This window comes from Pelobates fuscus, chromosome 9, assembly GCF_036172605.1.
Source record: "Pelobates fuscus isolate aPelFus1 chromosome 9, aPelFus1.pri, whole genome shotgun sequence".
Classification (NCBI taxonomy): domain Eukaryota; kingdom Metazoa; phylum Chordata; class Amphibia; order Anura; family Pelobatidae; genus Pelobates; species Pelobates fuscus.
This window is the reverse complement of record NC_086325.1, coordinates 161569307-161588568: the sequence shown is the minus strand read 5'-3', so window position 1 is coordinate 161588568 and position 19262 is coordinate 161569307. Positions and strand designations below refer to the sequence as shown.

The 19262-nt window shown below is 40.9% G+C and overlaps 2 protein-coding genes across 2 annotated transcripts in view; one reads left to right on the top strand and one right to left on the bottom strand.

Annotated features, from left to right (window-relative positions):
- The first annotated feature begins 5023 nt into the window (after nucleotides 1–5023).
- On the top strand, nucleotides 5024–14249 carry REXO4 (REX4 homolog, 3'-5' exonuclease). The gene is made up of 9 exons (XM_063432909.1): nucleotides 5024–5147; nucleotides 7032–7292; nucleotides 8084–8424; nucleotides 9911–10063; nucleotides 10150–10343; nucleotides 10533–10621; nucleotides 11838–11912; nucleotides 12414–12488; nucleotides 13153–14249. The coding sequence occupies exons 2-9, from the start codon at nucleotides 7071–7073 to the stop codon at nucleotides 13279–13281; spliced, it is 1278 nt and encodes a 425-aa protein (XP_063288979.1). The 5' UTR covers nucleotides 5024–5147; nucleotides 7032–7070; the 3' UTR covers nucleotides 13282–14249.
- A 466-nt stretch (nucleotides 14250–14715) lies between these two features.
- Nucleotides 14716–19262, bottom strand: part of STKLD1 (serine/threonine kinase like domain containing 1) — a 29712-nt gene continuing 25165 nt past the window's right edge. Inside the window, exons 20-21 of the mRNA XM_063431679.1 lie at nucleotides 15875–15923; nucleotides 14716–14915 (exon numbers count right to left, since the gene is read on the bottom strand). Coding sequence (XP_063287749.1) covers nucleotides 15876–15923 — 48 coding nt within the window. The 3' untranslated portion in view covers nucleotides 14716–14915; nucleotide 15875. The remainder of the gene's footprint in view (nucleotides 14916–15874; nucleotides 15924–19262) is intronic.

Here is a 19262-nt window from a genome sequence, read left to right as displayed (position 1 = left end):
GGCTGTCTAACGCCTAATACATAGAAAATATTTTATATAAATTTCAATCATTACAATCATATAGCGCATATAATCCTGCTTCCCCACTTAGAAGCTATGCCACATGGCGTCTGTAACGTCAATGATGTAGGCTGCGCGCTGATGTCTCTTTATGTTTTCTATTTAAAAAAATGAATCATTTTTATTCTACGTATTTATTCTATGAGCAGGATATAAAAAGGTCAGGCCCCACTTTGCCTTCGGGTTGCAATTATTTTAGTTTTTTGTTTTTTTCTGCTGCTAAGGGTGGATTGAAAGAGGAGTGAAGGGTAATTGCTATGGACCCTTGCTTCATTTCACATCTCGAGTGAAAGCAGAATATTATTTTCTGTTGAATACTATTAAATATAAGTTGTTATTCATAATCGCCCACTTGCCATTTGGAAGCCTTGCATGTTTTATTAATCTGTTACGTCTTATTTATTGTTTTTTCACGTCCATTCTACAATTACTGTACTGTGGATTTTCCGGACTCATTCTAGATGAATTAATAAGATAAAATACTGCTCGTCTCGTTTAATGTACATCTTAACTCACGAAGCTCTCAACTTAAACTCAGGTGTATTAGCAGTGACAAATTGAGTAAACAAGCAAAGAGTGTTTTATAATAAACCAAGAGGTGGGGGCTGACAAGGTAATTGCACTGCACATTTTAAGGCCAAACTGCTGAATTAGACAAGTTATCAAAATTGGCTATTTTTCCAGCTCAGTTATTTTATCCTAAAATGTTTAAAGGACCACTATAGTCACCCAGACCACTTCAGCTCAATGAAGTGGTCTGGGTGCCCCAGGTCCACCAGGATTTCACCCTGCAGCTGTAAACATTGCAGGGTTAATCCAGCATCTAGTGGCTGTCTTTCTGAAAATTGCATTCAGCGTGCAGAACGTCCATAGGCAAGCATTGAGTAATGCTTTCCTTTGGGCGGTTTGAATGCACGCGCGGCTCTGGTCGCGCATGTGCATTCGGCTCCACTAGGGAGCTGACGTCGGAGGGGGAGGAGAGGTCACCAGCGCTGAGGGAGCCCGGCGCTGGATTAAGGTAAGTGGCTGAAGGGGTTTTAACTTCTTCAGTCCAGCGGGAGGGGGGCCCTGAGGGTGGGGGGGACCTATATAGTGTCAGAAAAAAAAGTTGTTTTCCTGGCACTATAGTGGTCCTTTAACCCCTTAAGGACACATGACATGTCTGACACATCATGATTCCATTTTATTCCAGAAGTTTGGTCCTTAAGGGGTTAATTCTACATAGTCAGAGGTCCCATTTGCATGTGCCAATTATAGGGGAATTCTAAGTAACGTACCTTCTATAGCACGCTGTTAGGAATAGTTTATAATAACCTGGGGCAACCTAAAGACCGCCCCATCTGGCAAGCGTTGATAATTCAGAATGAACACTTCCGCCTTATCAACATCAGTTTTGTACAACTGTGGCTGAGTGTGCTGTGGCTGGTTTGTAGTGCATATGTTGTGGTTGTGGGGGTTTTCTGGGGCATATTGCCCCTTTAAATTAAGATTTAGTGATTTCTATTTGAAACTACAGCTTTCTCCTGCCTGTAGGAATTCCCCCTCCTCCCAAGAATACTTCCCACGGCAAATTATGGTAAAGAATTCCAGTTGTTCTGGTAGTCACGTGGTGATACTGGTGGGCAGGGGGATGACGGGATACTGGTGCTCTGATATGTAGGTCACTGGGCACCAAAAATGATGGGGGCATTAAGTATTAAATGATGGCTGGCAAGGGAGCCTCTGGGCTATTGCCTTCCAGAAGACCAACATATTGTTTTGTGTGCTCCTGCAGCTAAAGGTGCAATGGGATGCCTATTAGCAGACTACTGCCCAGGAGAGGCAGCTGGCACGAACTGCACAGGCCCTTTGCTAGTCCATGCTTGCGTAGGTTTGTGCTTCAGTTGGTGGTCCATATAATCAATGCTGGACTGGCCCACTAGGATGTTCCCTGGTAGACATCTGTATCTGGGGCCGACCTGTGATGTGTATGCATAATGTGGAGCGTTTGCAAGTGGCTGCAGGACAAGGTGAGACCCTGGTGTTAATAGAGTCATAGGACAGAGAACTGATACTTTTGGCATCCCTAGATTTCTGTGAATGCCCCCCATACTGTGCGGTCATACTGGTGGAGGTCACAGGATTATATGATGTCATATCTAGCGGTTCCAACAGGCTCCATCTGTCAACCCCATATATTCCGGCCTGGAAGACACCTATGGCCTTCGAGGTAAATCTACCTGCTTGAAAGCTTCCACTTGTCTTAGGCGCACAGAAGGTTCTTTGCTAATCCTGTCTTATTGGATTGCGAGTGATTCACAATGAATTTCTCTTCGTGTACTCATTGCCTCTGAATCAAGGCCTCATTAAGGGAAATATATACTATGTGAGCCAAAGGTTTGTCATCGATGTAAAAAAAAAAATAAATACTTGCAATGTTCTAACCCGAAATATAAGGTGAACTCAGAACAAGCCACCGCTTGCAATTACTTACAAAGTGGTTTATCTAGAAATGGTGGCTTTCGGAAGTTATTCCGAGCCCCGGGAACATTAAATTGGCTGCATAATCGGCACGTTCTTATCTGCAGCACTAGAAAACGTATTGAAGTAGATACTTTGTGTCTGAACGCAGCCTTTTCTCCGTAAATTGAGAGCACATTTTCAAGTTGCATTTCGCATTGTACAACACGCAGGGGAAATTGTTACAGTGCAATCTATACATAATACTCCTTACAGCACTTAATGTGGAACTACTAAACCCCTCTTACCTGGAACCTTCATGTGAGTGATTTTAAAACATATAATAAGCCTTAAATCGTGCAGATTACATTATATATCGCCTTTTTTAAAGAAAGCACTCTACTTGTTACCTCAGTCATTCACATGAATCGCTTGTCAATTTCCCATTTTTTTGTTTCCTGGTCATATTACAGTGGATTTAATATCAAAATGGTTTTAAAACTCTGCAGGGTATATCATTCCATATATAGGGGGTTTATTCACTAAACAGTGACTAGTGACGGTCTGAAAACCAGTTCATGAAATGTAAATGGACTCCGTCATGACAATTACTATAGAGTTCCTTAGATTGTAAGCTTATGAGTCTTCGTCCAAATTTGTATAAAAGTCCAGTGAATACTGAATTTTAAGCTCATTAGGTACTTTATAAATACTAACAACAATAATAATAATATTATGTAGTTATTTTACTTACTGCTCCTGATTTTATCTCTGCATTTGGCTAGCATTTCACAAGCAAATGTAGGTGTAACAAACTATTTTAAGTCATATGAGTCATAAATACTTATCTTTACCGAGCTGAGGGAGAAAAAAAAAAATACAAAGATTGTCATGGGTGCAGTCAGACGCGCTGATCCATTCGCTACGGCCATGTTGGAGACCACAATATTAGGGTATTTCTTCTTCTTCTTCTTCTTATTTTATTATTATTGCCATTTATATAGCGCCAACAGATTCCTTAGCGCTTTACAATGTATCATCTATAGCAGTGGTAAACCCTGGGAAACAACCCAAAATATTTCAATGGATCACCAACGACAGAGATTTTATACTCAAAAAACCTCTTGTATACTCCTCAAAATACATAATTGTGTCAAAACAGGAGGGGAAAAGTCTCCAAAATCATTTATTCATTGTGGCTAAAGGCCAAATGACGGCCCTAACAATGTGAAAAATGGGGGGTGTATCCAGTAATCATGGCAGAATCCATGTATGATACATTGAGAATCATTTTATCCACAGACAAGGGGGGCCAGGGGGGCAACCCTCCACAATCCACATGTCAAAGAGCACCCCTCTTTATTTAGTTCAGTAGAGATAAACTCAAGAGGCAGCAATTGCTTAGAGCACCTGCCTTGCAAAGACTTCTCATTGAGCTGCATTGGGAAGTCTGTGATTGGACAGCCACAGAAAGTCTGGGCGGGGTTAGAAGGGGAGGGCTTGCAAAGGCTACAGACAGGAGATCTGCAACTTACAAATGGAAAAAGGCATTATTAAATGTGGGCAAGTTTTCATTAGGGGTATATAGCTAAACAGTGATTTTTATTTATTTTGTATTTGGTCAGTGGAGTGTCCATTTAAATTGCTTGAAAATGGTTTAATACGAAATGGAGGGGCAGCGCCAGAGGACTCCAGGCACTATAATCAATTCAATGAGATGAACTAGTTATAGTACCTACAGTGTTCCTTTAACTACAGTCATGGCCTGGCTGTTAAATGTAGGCTAAAATAGCCAAGTCGTGACCAAAACTGTGTTGGACAATTATTTGGCTGAATTCTACAACTCTGTTTTTAATGCATTGTTTTAGTTTTTTCCCTGAATAAACCCACATATTATTTATTATTATTATTATTTATATAGCACCAGCACATTCTGTAGCGCTGTACAATGGGTATACACAGGTAACAGACTGGTTAATATCTTACTGGCCTACACATTATTACAATTACAGAATTATTCCTAAATGTAAAATTCACTCCAAAGTCCCCACAATTCCCATGTTAATAAATAATCCTAATTCTAACTGCTCCTAACTAACCCCATCCATCAACAAACCAACTAATACTGTGCCCAGAGACATCCCTACAGGAAGGGGGGGGCAGTGCAACCCCCCCAAAAAAATACTAAACAAAACCCCACTAACTCTCTCACAGCCAGGGAGCCCTGCAGCAATACAATTCATTTACTGCACATATTTAGAGGGACTTTATTGAAATACAATATATTATATATCAGGGAAAGGAACAGGCACACTAGGGGTTAAATGACCCTGACTGCCTGAGGCCCCCACGTGGCAGGCACACTATGGCAGCCAGTCTGAGAGGCGCATGCGCAGTCAGTCAGTCAGTCAGACAAGGCTCGTTCTCCATTGCGCGTGCGCAGTCAGCTACCGAGCGGCCTGCATTTGCGCAGGCGCAGTCAGGTCCCAGACCCGCATGCGCAGACTCTGCCCTGGGAACCGAAGTGCGCAGCTCGCTGTTTCCGTGCGGTGGGGTTTAGGAGCTGGTTTCCGGTTTCCTGCATGCGTGCTGCACAGGGAGGCATGTTACATGTTATCCTGGGGCTGAGCTGGCTGGACACATGACATGTGAGTACAGCCTGGCACATACATGATACATACATGCAGAGCAGCCTGGTCTCAGGTAACACATGGTGTTAGCACATTATTATATCATATATTATTATTAATGCTGGCCAGGACACATGACATGTGAGTACAGCCTGGCACATACATGATACATACATGTAGAGCAGCCTGGACTCAGGTAACACATGGTGTCAGCACATTATCATATTATATGTTATTATTAAGGCTGCCCAGACCCCAGGGGTGAGTGATGACATCTGGTAATTATTATATGAATATCCAAACACGGTAATGTAGGCTCTGAGATCATCTCATTAAAGTATTCTGGGTGCAGTGTCCCTGTAAATCATTCCAGTTTTAGATAAACATTAACATTGCAGTATCAGCCCCTAGTGACCGTCTACCACACACATCCAGCGTCAGAGAAAACCCCATAGAAAAGCATTGAGGGGCTGACCGCGACCCAGTGCCGAAGGACCTTGGTGCTGGATTCAGTTAAGTGAACAAAAGGGTTGCCTACTCACAATGCTGAGGGGGGCTGATGAACATGTTAATGTTAGTAAGGGACACTATAGTTACCAGAACAACTACAGCTTAATGTAGAGAAAAGGCAGTGTTCACATTGCCCCATAGGGACATCTCCAGTGGCCACTCCTCTAATGACCACTGGAGGTGCTTCCTGGGGCAGTGCTGCGTAGTGTGCAGCACTGCCATTCAGCGTATCCACCCTCTGATTAAATGCATTGCTATGAGGAGGTGCTGATTAGGTCCCGCCCCTGTCCTGCCTTCTTGTTGATTTCAGCCAATCCAATGCTTTCCCTATGAGTGCATTGAATTGGCTGAAATCATAAATTCTGATTATGTCTGCAAGGAGGCGGATTAGAGCAAGATCAAGCAGACCCGTGCGGCACTTCAAATAAGGTAAGCTTTATCACCTTTTAAGGTAATACTTCAGCTTAATGAAGTGGTCTGGGTGCCAGGTCCAGCTAGGTTTAACCCTTTTTGCTGTAAACATAGCAGATTCAGAGAAACTGCTATGTTTATATTAGGGTTAATCCAGCCTCTAGTGGCTGTCTCATTGACAGCCGCTAGAGGCACTTCCGCGCTTCTCACTGTGATTTTTACAGTGAGAAGACGCCAGCGTCCATAGGAAAGCATTGAGAATGCTTTCTTATGAGACTGTCTGAAGGCGCGTACGGCTCTTGCCGCGCATGCGCATTCAGCCAGGGACGTCAGAAGAGGGAGGAGAGTCCCAGCATCGTGGGAGCCGGCGCTGGAAAAAAGGTAAGGGATTAACCCCTTCCTCCCCCTCAGCGCCACGGGAGTGGGACCCTGAGAGTGGGGGTACCCTCAGGGCACTATAGTGCCAGGAAAACGAGTGTTTTCCTGGCACTATAGTGGTCCTTTAAGTTTAATTCACCTTCAGTGAAGTGGCTGATTTTTGAGGGAACCAAATTGCTGTATAATATGTGATTGATTTATTTATTTTGTATAAGGCAAAGAAGAATTAGATAAATCAGTGGGTGTTGTGGATTGCCCATAGAGTGTGTGTGTGTGTATATATATATATATATATATATACATATATATACACACACACACATTTACTCACTAAAGTGAGAATTGACAGGAATTCAGCTAATTTGGAGTTTAATTTGAAATTCGCTGAAGTAGAAGTCTAGCTGATTTGCAAAATGTTTCAAGATTGCTTATTTTGGCCCTACAACTTAGAATGTACTTTGAATTTCTAACAATTCTCACTTGTATAACACTACTAGTGTTATTTCCTTAGCACTGGTTTACGTTTCAGTTACTTCAGAAATAACAACCCTTACCAACTCGTTTAGATTTAGTAAATATGCACGCCTTACATTTTATTTCCAGACTTTAATCAACTGGTGATTCACTGATGAAGGCTCAAAGATGGCGAAGGTCCAATTAAAGAAGGACAAATCATCTGTAAGTGTCACAAATACTACTAAAGGGACCAAAAAACAGAAAAAGAAGAGATTCTGGCCGAATAAACCAAGTAAGGCGACAAAAGGCAGTGACATAAAGAAGGGCAATGATGAGAAGAAGACATCGTTGTTGTTACCCCCCAAAACACCTCAAGAGTTCTCAGTGAACTGGAAAGCATTAGAAGCGGTAAGAGAACCTGTATCAAGATTCCCAATTATCCTCATTTTTATAGCGGTTTACAAATTTATAATGAAGATAAATCACTCAGGTTATTGACATATTTAGGCTTATTCAATAAAGTGACTCTTCAAAGGGAACTTCCAAGTAGCTGAACTGGAAAAATCTCTAAATCAGCAATTCGTTCCATTCATTTATTCTGGCCTTACATCTAAAATTCACTTTGAATTCTCCCCTTAACAAATAATCCTGATAGAGTAATCTGGACAGAAACAAAGTGTATAGAGCCCTGGTCAAATGAGCCTACATAGTATCTAACATGTAGTATTTCTGTGTATGACATTACTTTTAGTTTAGAATGTCATGTAAATATGATAGCCTAACATTTGATGGACCTTATGTAATTGGCATTCTGTGGATGATTTGTATATAATTCTCCTTCTTTATCACTTTATTTCATTATTTTATTGCTTGTTGCAAATTGGAGAATAATGCTGCTTGATGTGACATTTGATAACCAACACACGTAAAATCAAATCTAGGACACTGTGAAGTTTATTCGCTAAATACTGAATTGTAGTAAATCGAAAGCAAAGTTTAAAGTAGGGCTTGCCCTGTTTATGTGCTATACATAGTATTAGATAGATACAATCAGGAACGGCTGATTTTAAAAAACTTCACACCATTTTCCCAGGATATTGCTTCCCCTTGGGTACAGGCATACTTTCCATGCAGTTCCACGTTTTCTTTCCACTCTAAATTTGTTGATATAGTTTTCTCAAATATCTTTTTGTCACCAGTTAATGAAACCTGAGATAAGCAGTTCAGTGGATGAGGCAACTCCAGAAAAGTTACAGAAGAAAGATCCGAAACTTTCAGACAAAAAAGACGTGCAGCCTGTAAAGGTAAAAACGTCTCCGAAAGTAAATGGACACTTAAAAGGGTCTCCGTCTGTGGCCAAAGAGGACAAGAAAAGCCCAAAAGAACATCCTAGCAGTTCTGGAGACGTCAAGCAAGATGTGAAAAAGAAGAAAAAACGAAAGCTAAAACCAGAGGAGGAGGAAAAAAATACTACGCGGAAAAAGCAGAAATTGCATGAAAAAAATAAATCTGAAGAAGCAAACAAAGTGGAATCAACAAAGTAAGTTATCATGAATTCATTCTCCGAGAAACTTATTTACCCCAGTAAAAGCTATTGCCATGTTTAAGATGGTAAAAATTCAAAGCAGAAATTAGTCAAAGTAATTTCCACTGAATAATCTGTCAAATTGGGGTCCTTCGGACTTAGACTATAACTCCTATAATTCTCTGTTTTAGCCCTTATATTGGGTAATAATAACGATGAGTGTCAATATCTGACACACGTGGGGTACGACACAGTAGGTTTGTCCTGTGCCAGCTTGCTAGTCTGGGAATTGGTTACATTTCGAGAATCCAAGTTTTGTTTTGTTAAACCTGATTGCGTGTTTGTCTGTGAGCTGTTTAGGTGCATTGTAAAGTGCTATGGAATCTGTTGATGATAATAATTCTTAGAGATACGGGTTTTTTGTACATATACTATAAATTATTTTTCTTCATGTGATGGAGGAGAAGCCTCCTTTTCTGAGGGGCGATCAGACATTCTATTCTGAATGGTCTGATACTTTGGTCCAGACCCGTAAGGGGAAAATAAACCTGGTATGCAGGTTCATATCTACGTAGCAAAACCATTCCTAGACAAAGAAGAGCGAGAATAAGGGATAAAATGTTTTTCAAACATGGAGTATTCATAAGTAAAAGCTGCTGACCACAATGAGACTATACAAGAATTTAACCATCATGGTTTCTTGCATTAAAAATTAAAGTAAACCTTTTTATGTTCACAAATCTTGATTTTTGGAGTTCAGTATATGTACCTAGCCTACGTGATGACTATAGCCACTTTGCAGCGTCACAAACAACGTCCTTCCCAATGCTATCAACAGCACATGTAAAAAACCTGTAAAAATAAGGGTTATAATGGCATTGCAGCATTTATAAACCCAAACCGAAGTTCCAGTAATATTGCTGATTATTCGAGAAATTTTGAAGAAATTATTTCACATCATGTTATGTTTTCCCCCATCCAGAATACTTCTTTCCAATCTCTTTTTCCACATTGTGACATCATTGTCGTCTTCCCTGTTTACTATATTATCGAGATCATTTTTAAAGGGTGATTGTATTGTTAGCACTGAAAAAACAAAACAAATCATTTTGTTGCTTAGTTTACGGTGTTTTTAGATTTAATAATGTTTTTACCTGTTGTCCGAATAATACATTTAATGACACTGAACAACTGCCTGCACCCCATGTACAATATCTGATGCCAAGGCTTTGATTTTTGATGAGTAACGAGGAGGTAACTGGCTGCTGTAATCAATAAGCCCCCACTGAACATTTTACTCTACAGCTTTTCTACACACTTCATCTTTCATAAGTTAAAACAGATTTATTATCCTTTTTTTGCAATTGTATTCTCCTTGTTTCCTTATACCTCTCCTCCTCTAGATTGTAAGCTCAAGTAACCCAGAATCATCATAATTTTATTTTTTATTTTTTTTATATTAAAATGATAAATTATGATTCTAATGTTGTTTTTTCTTCAGATATGACATCTGGTTTGATGATGTGGATCCAAATGACATTGAGGCAGCTCTTGGACCCGAAGCTGGAGAGATTGCCCGTAAGATGCAAGGCTTACCTGAGAAAACACGTGATCCTGTAGATGTGGTTTTGGTGAAGGAGCGGGCCTTCGAGGGGTGCGTTTATCATCCTTTAGAATATTGGTTTCATGCAATGTATGGGCTACAAGGCTTGTGGTAACATTGGTTACTTATTATTTCAGGCTGACCCGCACCGTTGCTATGGATTGCGAGATGGTAGGTGTGGGCCCAGAAGGAGAAGAAAGTATATTGGCACGAGTGTCTATCGTGAATCAGTTTGGGAAGTGTGTGTACGATAAATATGTTAAACCAACAGAATTCGTCACAGATTACAGAACCGCAGTGAGCGGCATCCGACCCAAGGACATTAAGAATGGTAGGTTGCTGTTATCAAAGAGTGAGGTTCTGTTTGTCACTTGTAACTGTATCTATCTGACCTTAAGTAGCACTTAGATTGAAATAAAATACTATAGGACCAGGGCACATGATATCTGTTTGGAGTATAATTTCTAATATTTGGTAAGCGACCGCTTTGAATGCATTTGATGTTACTATTTATTTATAGGTGAAGATTTTAAAGTTGTTCAGCAAGAGGTTTCCGAGCTCCTCCAAGGGCGTATTTTAGTGGGACATGCCGTGCACAATGATCTGAAGGTATGTGACTGCATATTGTACCCGCAGCCGGTTACAACTTTTCATTCTAAAACTTGTAATATTTGTATTTGCCCATAACAATATTACTCCCCTTACTGTATTATTGTGTCACCTATCTGAGAGATCTGATATGTTGAAATTAGATCTGGATCTGTTCTCTTTTCATTTCAAGAACAGTTGGGAATTAAAAGTGAATTTGTATATGTTAGGCTCTTTACATTTACTGAGCTACGGTTTGATAAGGATTCTTGTGAGTTGAAACATTGCCTTTCGCTTCCAATAAAGTCTGTATTGTATGTTACCTGTGTACCTGACCCTCTATATTCTTTAACCCCTTCACATCACCACTTGTGTATACACGATTGTCAGAGTATTCATATCTCGTATTCGCACTGAGCAGAGGTGGATGATATATGATAGTACATACTCCCTGCTCCGTGTGAAACACAGTAGGGAGCAGCTGCTGGCATATACTGGAGCCACCCTCCCTTAGAGCAAATGTAGGGTGGCTGAAGGGGAGAGCTGAGGGAGGTGAGCACCTCACCTACAAATAAAACAAGCAATAATGTGTGGGGAGACTGAACAGGGAAATGCAGCTTCCCCACATACAATCTACCACCCCACACACACAGTCATGCTGTCGTATAACCCCCTCACCTCGCACACTCAGTCACCCTGTGAAATCACCTCCCTTCCCAACACACACTGTCATCCTGTTACATCATCGCTATTTCATTTTTGTTTGCATTAAGTAATGTGCTATCTAGACATACCAAAACGAAAAATACATTTAACCCCTTAAGGACACATGACATGTCTGAAATGTCATGATTCCCTTTTATTTCAGAAGTTTGGTCCTTAAGGGGTTAAACATTACTTTCCAGGACACCCAAAATACTCTGATTCCCAGGTTGCGTTTTCTGCAAACCGCTTGGCAATGAAGGGGTTAATTAAAATCCATGCATTTGGCATGAATATCTGTTAAATTGATGAAATGTTATTCCACATAAATTAATTCTACGTGTTTACCATGACAGGTATACTTTAAGGAGCTTATCTTCAAAACAAACATTTGCTTGTTGTTTATGCACGTGGAATCACCGTGTTATGTAGCCTAATGACCTTTTCTTATCCAATACCCGCTGATCTGGTTACAGTGTGTAACACATTTTCAGACAATAATGAAATGATTTTCTTGCTTCTTCTTTGTTTTCAGATACTCTTCTTAGACCATCCTAAAAAGGCTATCCGAGACACTCAAAGATACAAACCTTTCAAAAAGAGAGTGCAGGTAATGTATCTGTGATTTCATTGTAATTATGTACAGCGGGCTAAAATTAGACAGGGAACTGAAACCATTTCAAGCAGAAACAGGACTTACCCTTTTAACAGTGATATTAGTTTGAAAGTCGAAAAAAAAAAAGTTATTTTGGCCATTTTAATAAAAAAAAAAATATCTGCAGACATGATGTAGGAGTCTCTCAAATACCCTTCTGCCATCATCCATAAATGCATCCATTTTATGTCATGAACAATGGCTACCAGTTGGTAGAGAGCTCTTTAGCCAATGTAATATTTTTTTAAGACAAACAACTGTTGTGCCAGTGTCTGCTATCACTGATCTAGTTCGCTGAGCTTTACGTGCGTTCAAATTATTTTGTACTCGTTCAGGGCTCTGTATGATTGAGCAGAATCCCAGATATTCGTATTAGAACCCAATATGTCTTCAGCCACAGTGTACAAAGTTTTCAACAAGCTAGGTCAATATACTTCTAACAATCTCCTTTTACAGAGTGGACGTCCTTCTCTTAAATTGCTGTGCGAAAAAATACTGAGTGTGAAGGTACAGACCAAGGAACATTGCTCGGTAAGTTTCATATCCAGAAACAATGTGTTCATCCCACTGTCTGCATTGGAAGCTGGGGTAATTCAGCGTTGATCCAAACCACAACCACCTCTGCCTCTAGCATATAGTATCTTTCTGATCACAACCAGCAATCCCAGTCATATTAAACTTTTATTTCTCAACACATTCTGGTAGTTGGCAAAAATGTGTGCAAAGGGGGGCGGAGCCTGACAGCAGCGCTGACCCGCCGCATATCTTGTGGGCTCCGAGGAAAAAAAGTGCTAAAACAGCCTAAACTAGTTGTTTCAAGCCCGAATTTCCACCCCAGACCTCTCCTGGAGACAGGAGGGGAACAAAATACAAATTGAACAATGTAGACATGCATTCGGAAAATGTGTGTGTATATATATATATATATATATTTTTTTTTTTTTTATGCAGCTGTCCACTTTGAAATGTGCATATTGGCCCAAACATGAATTTCAAGTCTTTCCTGCATTTTGGGAAAGGGAAGCTTGATTTAAAAAATGTCAGTTGTGCTGCTCTGTTGGTGAGATTTGAGTTCTTTGTGATCCTCTTTTTGATGTGCCCAAGTTGATCAGTCGTTGATAAGCCACTGGGACCTTTCTGAGGACTAACTTGAGAAACTCCTATTGTTTAAATGTGGATTGTTTTGTTTTTGCAGATTCAGGATGCACAGGCAGCCATGCGGTTATACACATTGGAGAAAAAACATTGGGAAGCAGAGATTAAAGCAAAACATTCCCGTGCAAAGCCTGAAGTGCAGAAACACCAGGCGGCACCGGCAAAGTGACCATCAGCGCTCGTCTTCTAAAAATGGTTTTATGATTGACGAAGAGTAATCTTTCATTCAAGCACCGACGTGCCTTATTGTTAAAGGTCTTTCTTTATTATTTCACATTGGACAGTACTGGACTGCCATGTTTTATATATGAGAATTCCATAAAACCCAAAAGCTGATGGTTTTTTTTGAGGACTGACAGACATTTCACTTTCAAAGGCTATTGGAATTGCCAACACATTGAGAACAAAAAAAAAAGCAAAATAAAAAAAATTGTATTGAAAATCTTGTGACACAAAATGCTCCGTTATAATTTGTATTTAATAAGTGGTAAAAGAAAACACAGAATGTCTGCTTTAGAAAAATGAAAGTATGGTTTCTGAGTAAATTTTCTGTTTGAGGCTAGATTGTAAAATGTAATACGTTTACCTGCACAATTTCCATGGCGGACAGACGCTTAAATAGGATATTGTGCTGAGTTGTTTATTCTGCTATAGTAATTACTATCAACGTTCAGGAATGTCAGATGACATTTAAACAGTCGGTCCCTTAACTGCTCCCATATTCCCAGTGTGAGATGGTTTTATCTGATCTTCCATAAGGCCATAGACTGGCCTTACCCTTGGAAGGATTTAGAGAAGATTTTTTTTATGTAGGAATGGCCTTGAAACCAGCATGTAAAAGTAACTTTTTGGGGGGAGTTTTAAATGTCTCATGTTTCTTATATATTTTGATTAATAAAACAGCCTGGTATCTCAGCTGCCTTCAGTAATGTGTAGAATTATGTCAAATCCTATGAAAAGGCAACAATTACCGGTGTTTAACGGCATGTCAGGCATGTCGCTCCTCAAGTGCTGTGAGCGATCGCAGTTATGTTACATATTAAATATGTGTCTGCAATTTTCAATTTCTGTTGAATATGCTTCATCTGCCCAATATAAACATGATTTAAAAAAAAGGCTAACTCTGGGGTTTTGTATTTGAAGGTTTTAATTTGAAACAGTAAAATGAAGTATTTTTAAATGTACATTTTTCTGCACCTCGTATTTTTTTTTTTTGGTTATTCTTTTATTGAAGCTTTTGAATAATGTACAGTAAAAGCAGTATAGATCAGGCATTGGTATGTGGAGACACACAGGTCTCTCGTGATACCAAATAAAAGCAGTTACCTGCCTATAGGCATACATTAACAGACATCAAAGAAGAAAAGACACTGTCGTCCTTAGGATGGGTAACATGAACGACTGGGAATAACAGACCCCGTTACCATTCGATAGTAGATAATCTAGTGATAATGGAATGAAAACATACATAGTGCAATAAAATCTGGTGTGGTCACGCAGGACCTTCCAAAAACACAGCTTAAGCACATAACACACATCACACTGACCACAGTGCCATACATAGAGTTAAGATAGGCTATACAGGACCATCTGGACAACATGCGTTCATTAGGATAACCCCTGAGAGAAACTGATTTGGTTACTAATGCTTAGTATCAAAATTACCCATCCCCTATTACCAGCGGTGTATTCTCCGCTCCCAAAATTACCAACTTAGCTACAGTGGAAGCCACTTGGATGTAGTAAGCTGGTGTACACCTCGTATTCTGTGGCAGACATGGGATCTTCCAGAATCAGGATACCCTGATGAGAAAGTACAAGATTTGGTTAATCCAGTATTTAGTGCCTTTCATTACTATTTATTTCACCTGTTGTGTTTTGGGAAACAGGATGTTTAGTAGTAATAGTTAGACCAGATAGAATACAACAGCAGAATCAACTGGTTTGTATACAGGTTCCCTTATCCAAAATCTATTTGTGTGGGGATTTTGGTGTTCCCAGGTTTGCCCATTTCAGATGAATTCTTTATACTACTTTTCGGGGTAGTTTTATTCACACCCCAAGTATTATTTAATACCTGTGTTGGCTTTTACTACTGTAAAGGGAAGACTCTTAAAGGATCACTACTATAGTGCCCTGAGGGTTCCCCCACCACCACCCCTTCAGCAGATTACCTTTTTCCGGCGCTGGTGACCTCCCCTCCCCCGCCGACATCAGCAGAACCGCGTGCGCATTTAAGCTGTCAATAGGAAAGCATTTCTCAATGCTTTCCTATGGACGCTCTACGCGATGGAGGCATAAGGCTGGCTTAACCCCAAATGTAAACATAGTTTCTCTGAAACTGCTATGTTTGCATCTGAGGGGTTAAAACCTGAGGGACCTGGCACCCAGACCACTTCATTGAGCTGAAGTGGCCTGGGTGACTATAGTGTCCCTTTAATGGTATCCACTACTCTTTCTGTATTTTTCTAAACTGCAACAAGTCCTCCCTCTCCAGGTAAAAAGCATGTGCTCTATTTTCATTATGTCTTACAAGTATGACACCTTTATTAAGGAATCACGATTTAGACAGAAAACCCAATTTTCGATGATCAATGTTTCTAATTCAGCTATTTTGGCCTAAAATGTGAATTTCATTTTGAATTACTAACAATTTACCCCTTTGTGAATAACACTGAGTGATTTTTTTTATATATATATATATAAATTTGTGGGTAATATCGCCTATAATATTTATTTCAAGTAAGAATGCACACTGGTACCTTAACCTTTCATTTTGCGCAAGATGGAATCTGCAAGCACCATGATCTCCTGGTAAAACAAAAAACAATATTTCATCAATATCTATACGTATAGATCACTTTCACTGCTGTATACTAAATGGGGTGTTTGCCTGAGCCAACCAATCATCAACTAAACAGGTTACCTCTATATTGCATTCAGATACATTAATTCATGGTAAAAGCAACCATTTCTATTAGCTAGAATGAGCAACCAGGAAACGTTGGATAAATATTGCCACAAATCCTGGCTTAGTGAATACATTTTTTTTTTTTTTTAATTCTTTATTTTTGCAGTGCATATGGTGGTAACATTCAGGCACGTGGTACCCCAAAGGCAATCTGCATGCATATTTCAAAACAAAGAGTAATAACATGGAAAGCATTAGGGTATGGTAGTACAATGCACTATTTTTATATTTATGAACAGGCTTAAATCACGCTATTTAAGCATGTTATAGATTGTTTTTGTTGAACATGCTAAACTAGGCAATTTTATGTATACGTTAGTAAACTATTAAACAGGCGATTATATCTGCGTTAAACCCCAGCGATGCACATAAAAAAAAGAAAAAAGGTCATAAGCTTGAAAACATTCGCAATTAGTACTAAACACGTCGGGTCTAATGTTTGTTGGACAGTTATACACACAGAAGCTGGAATATCGCTGAGTAAGTCAGAAGATTAGTAAATACGTTTACATGGACTGCTGACCAGCCAGTACCCCACCCCACCCCACCCCACATGACCCCATAGGTGAATGATGACCACAATGCTCAGTAGGAAATAGCTCACTGTGTTCTCTGCCAGGAAGTAATAAACATACATTTATCTAGCATATTAGAAAATCAAGCATCTAATTTAGAAAAGCAAGGCCATGTTTAGGCCAAAGTCGGCCAATACCTGCGACAGGTAAGATACTGTCCCATAAGGCAGCGTGGGTTTGTCGGTCCTGTAGTTTGAAAGCTGTGGGTGTGAAGTCAGGAAAACTGTGCAACCTCTTCTGTCTGTCTGAGGTGCATTTTCCGTGAGTCGGTAGCCACAGGTTGAGCCTGGGGACGACGTGTAGATTTCCCAGGTGAGCGTGTTAGTAGGTTTTGTGGGGGGTTGTGCGGTATCCGAGATGTAGCTTCTGCCAGAATGTTTCAAAAGTGCTATCCAGTCTCGAGAGAGCTCTGGCCAGCACTCCTTGAGGATCACTGTCACACGTGGCGTCCGCCATTGAAGGTGCCCTTGTTGGTCTCTGCAGGCTGATTGCGGTGGAGGGCATATTGCTGGCAATCCGTATGGGTGAGGTACACGCTTTTTTCGACGCCATGTGTATTGAGTACGTTTGCCACCATTTTGCACGCTGCTCAGGATCTCATCCACAGTGTGGTAGTATTTTTTTGCTGTAGGCTCACCACTGTTGCTTGGGCCGGGATAACCCCCACCAGCCCCAGGGGGGGGAGACGGGGCATGCTCCATGACCCCGAGGGGGTCTGGTGTGATTCAGTCGGGCGGGATAGCGGCCGTCTACCCCGCTCACCGCCTAAGTAGGCCTCATCCTGTGCGGACGACTTGAGTCATTCTGGGGGACTAAAACATGGAGTGCAAGCCTCTCCCCAGGTCCAGTGCCCCTTCATGTATCGGACCGCGTTCTCTGGTCGTTAGGAGGGTACCAGTTTGGCTTTTACTTGGTAAAATTGCGCTCGATTGCAGGAGCTGTTGTTTCTTGCGGCTGGTCTGCATGGAGGGCAGGCCCCGCCCCCCAATACATTTCCTTTTCATCACATTTTAAAATCCCAAGAATGTAGAAAATAAGGCCGTACTGAAAGGAATCGGTTCATTGACGAGCTATATAATATGTATATATCCTTTAAAGTTTGATACATTGGAGGGATCTGAAATAACCGATTTAAAAAAATAAATGACTTCCTTTTATATGGGGTCATTTTTTTTTTTTAATTTCAACTAAATTTAAGTAATTTAATAACTTTTTAATATATATATATATATCTATGATATTTTTTGGGAGGTGAAAGTCTGCTCATCTTGGCTCCTTGTTCCTGGGCTTTATTCATCTAATCCATCTTTTTATCTGGGCAGTCTCTGCATGTGCTGCCGGTTTGGGAAGTGCTGCCGGTTTGTTTTTCATTGTTCTTTAGATGATTCACCATTGAAATCTATAGCAGTATTTTAGTGTTTTTAATGACTGCGCTGAAAAACTGCTTTTTTTTTGTGTCTCTAAGTAAATAAAATTGCTTCTTTCTTGTTACCTAGAATTTCATGATTTCAGTTAATGATCTATAAGATGTTTCCTAGGGGGTGGCGCCTGACTTCCGGTGTGGATGGAAGCACTTTGCTAGAGCTCTATAATATCGGGCAAAGCAACAGCTAACAAAAGCACGAATCCCTAAATATTTCCGACACAAGTTGCCCCACCTGTCTCTCCGAGCTCGCTCCAATGATCATGAAAAAAAAAAAAAACGAGACACAGCACAGTGGTAGCACAGATATTCCATAGCCGTGCAGACAAGGGCCCGCCACGTGTAGGAGACCCGTCTGAGTCCAACTCAGACGCCAGCAAAGCAGGAAGAAGCAGTCAGGAACTTAACCTGGTGAACAGAGGGAACCTGAAGGAGTTGCTCCGTGATATCAAGCTAAACATGGCAGCGGAGCTGGAAAAACATCTGGCCCCTATCCGGGAAGGCCTAGAAGACTTAGCGATGAAAGACAAGATGATCTCCACGACCACTGTCAATCACGACAGGGCCCTGCAAGAGATCCGCGACCAGGTACGAGCCTTAGAAGATCTAAACAGATCACGCAGAAACAATGTAAGAATTAGAGGGCTGACAGAATCCGTTGTGCCAGACATGCTTAACTCAGCGCTCCGAGAGACATTCTGCGGCCTACTGCCTGAAGCACCTCCAGCAGAGCTCATCATTGACAAGGCACACAGAGCCCTCCGAGCTCCTTTGCCAAACACTAACCAGCCAAGAGACTTAATAGTCTGTCTGCATTACTTCCATGTGAAGGAAGCACTGATGCGAGCCGCTAGAGACAACCCTCTACAAAGACGGCCACCAGGTCCAATTCTTTCAGGACTTGGCGCCCAGCACCCTGCACAAACGGAAAGCAGTCAGACCCTTAACACAAGCACTTACACAGCAGAGGCTTAGATATGCATGGGGTCACCCCTTCAAGCTAGTGGTCCGCAGGGAGGACAGGACCTATATCCTGCATGACATCTCTGAAGCACATGACTTTGCAACACAGCTGGGATTACCCGCCATCGCCCAGAAGGGCCTCCTGCAGAAGGTAACAATTTACCGTCCCTACTGCGGAGGCGCAGACCATGTAGAATAGAACTACAACGCCCATAAGG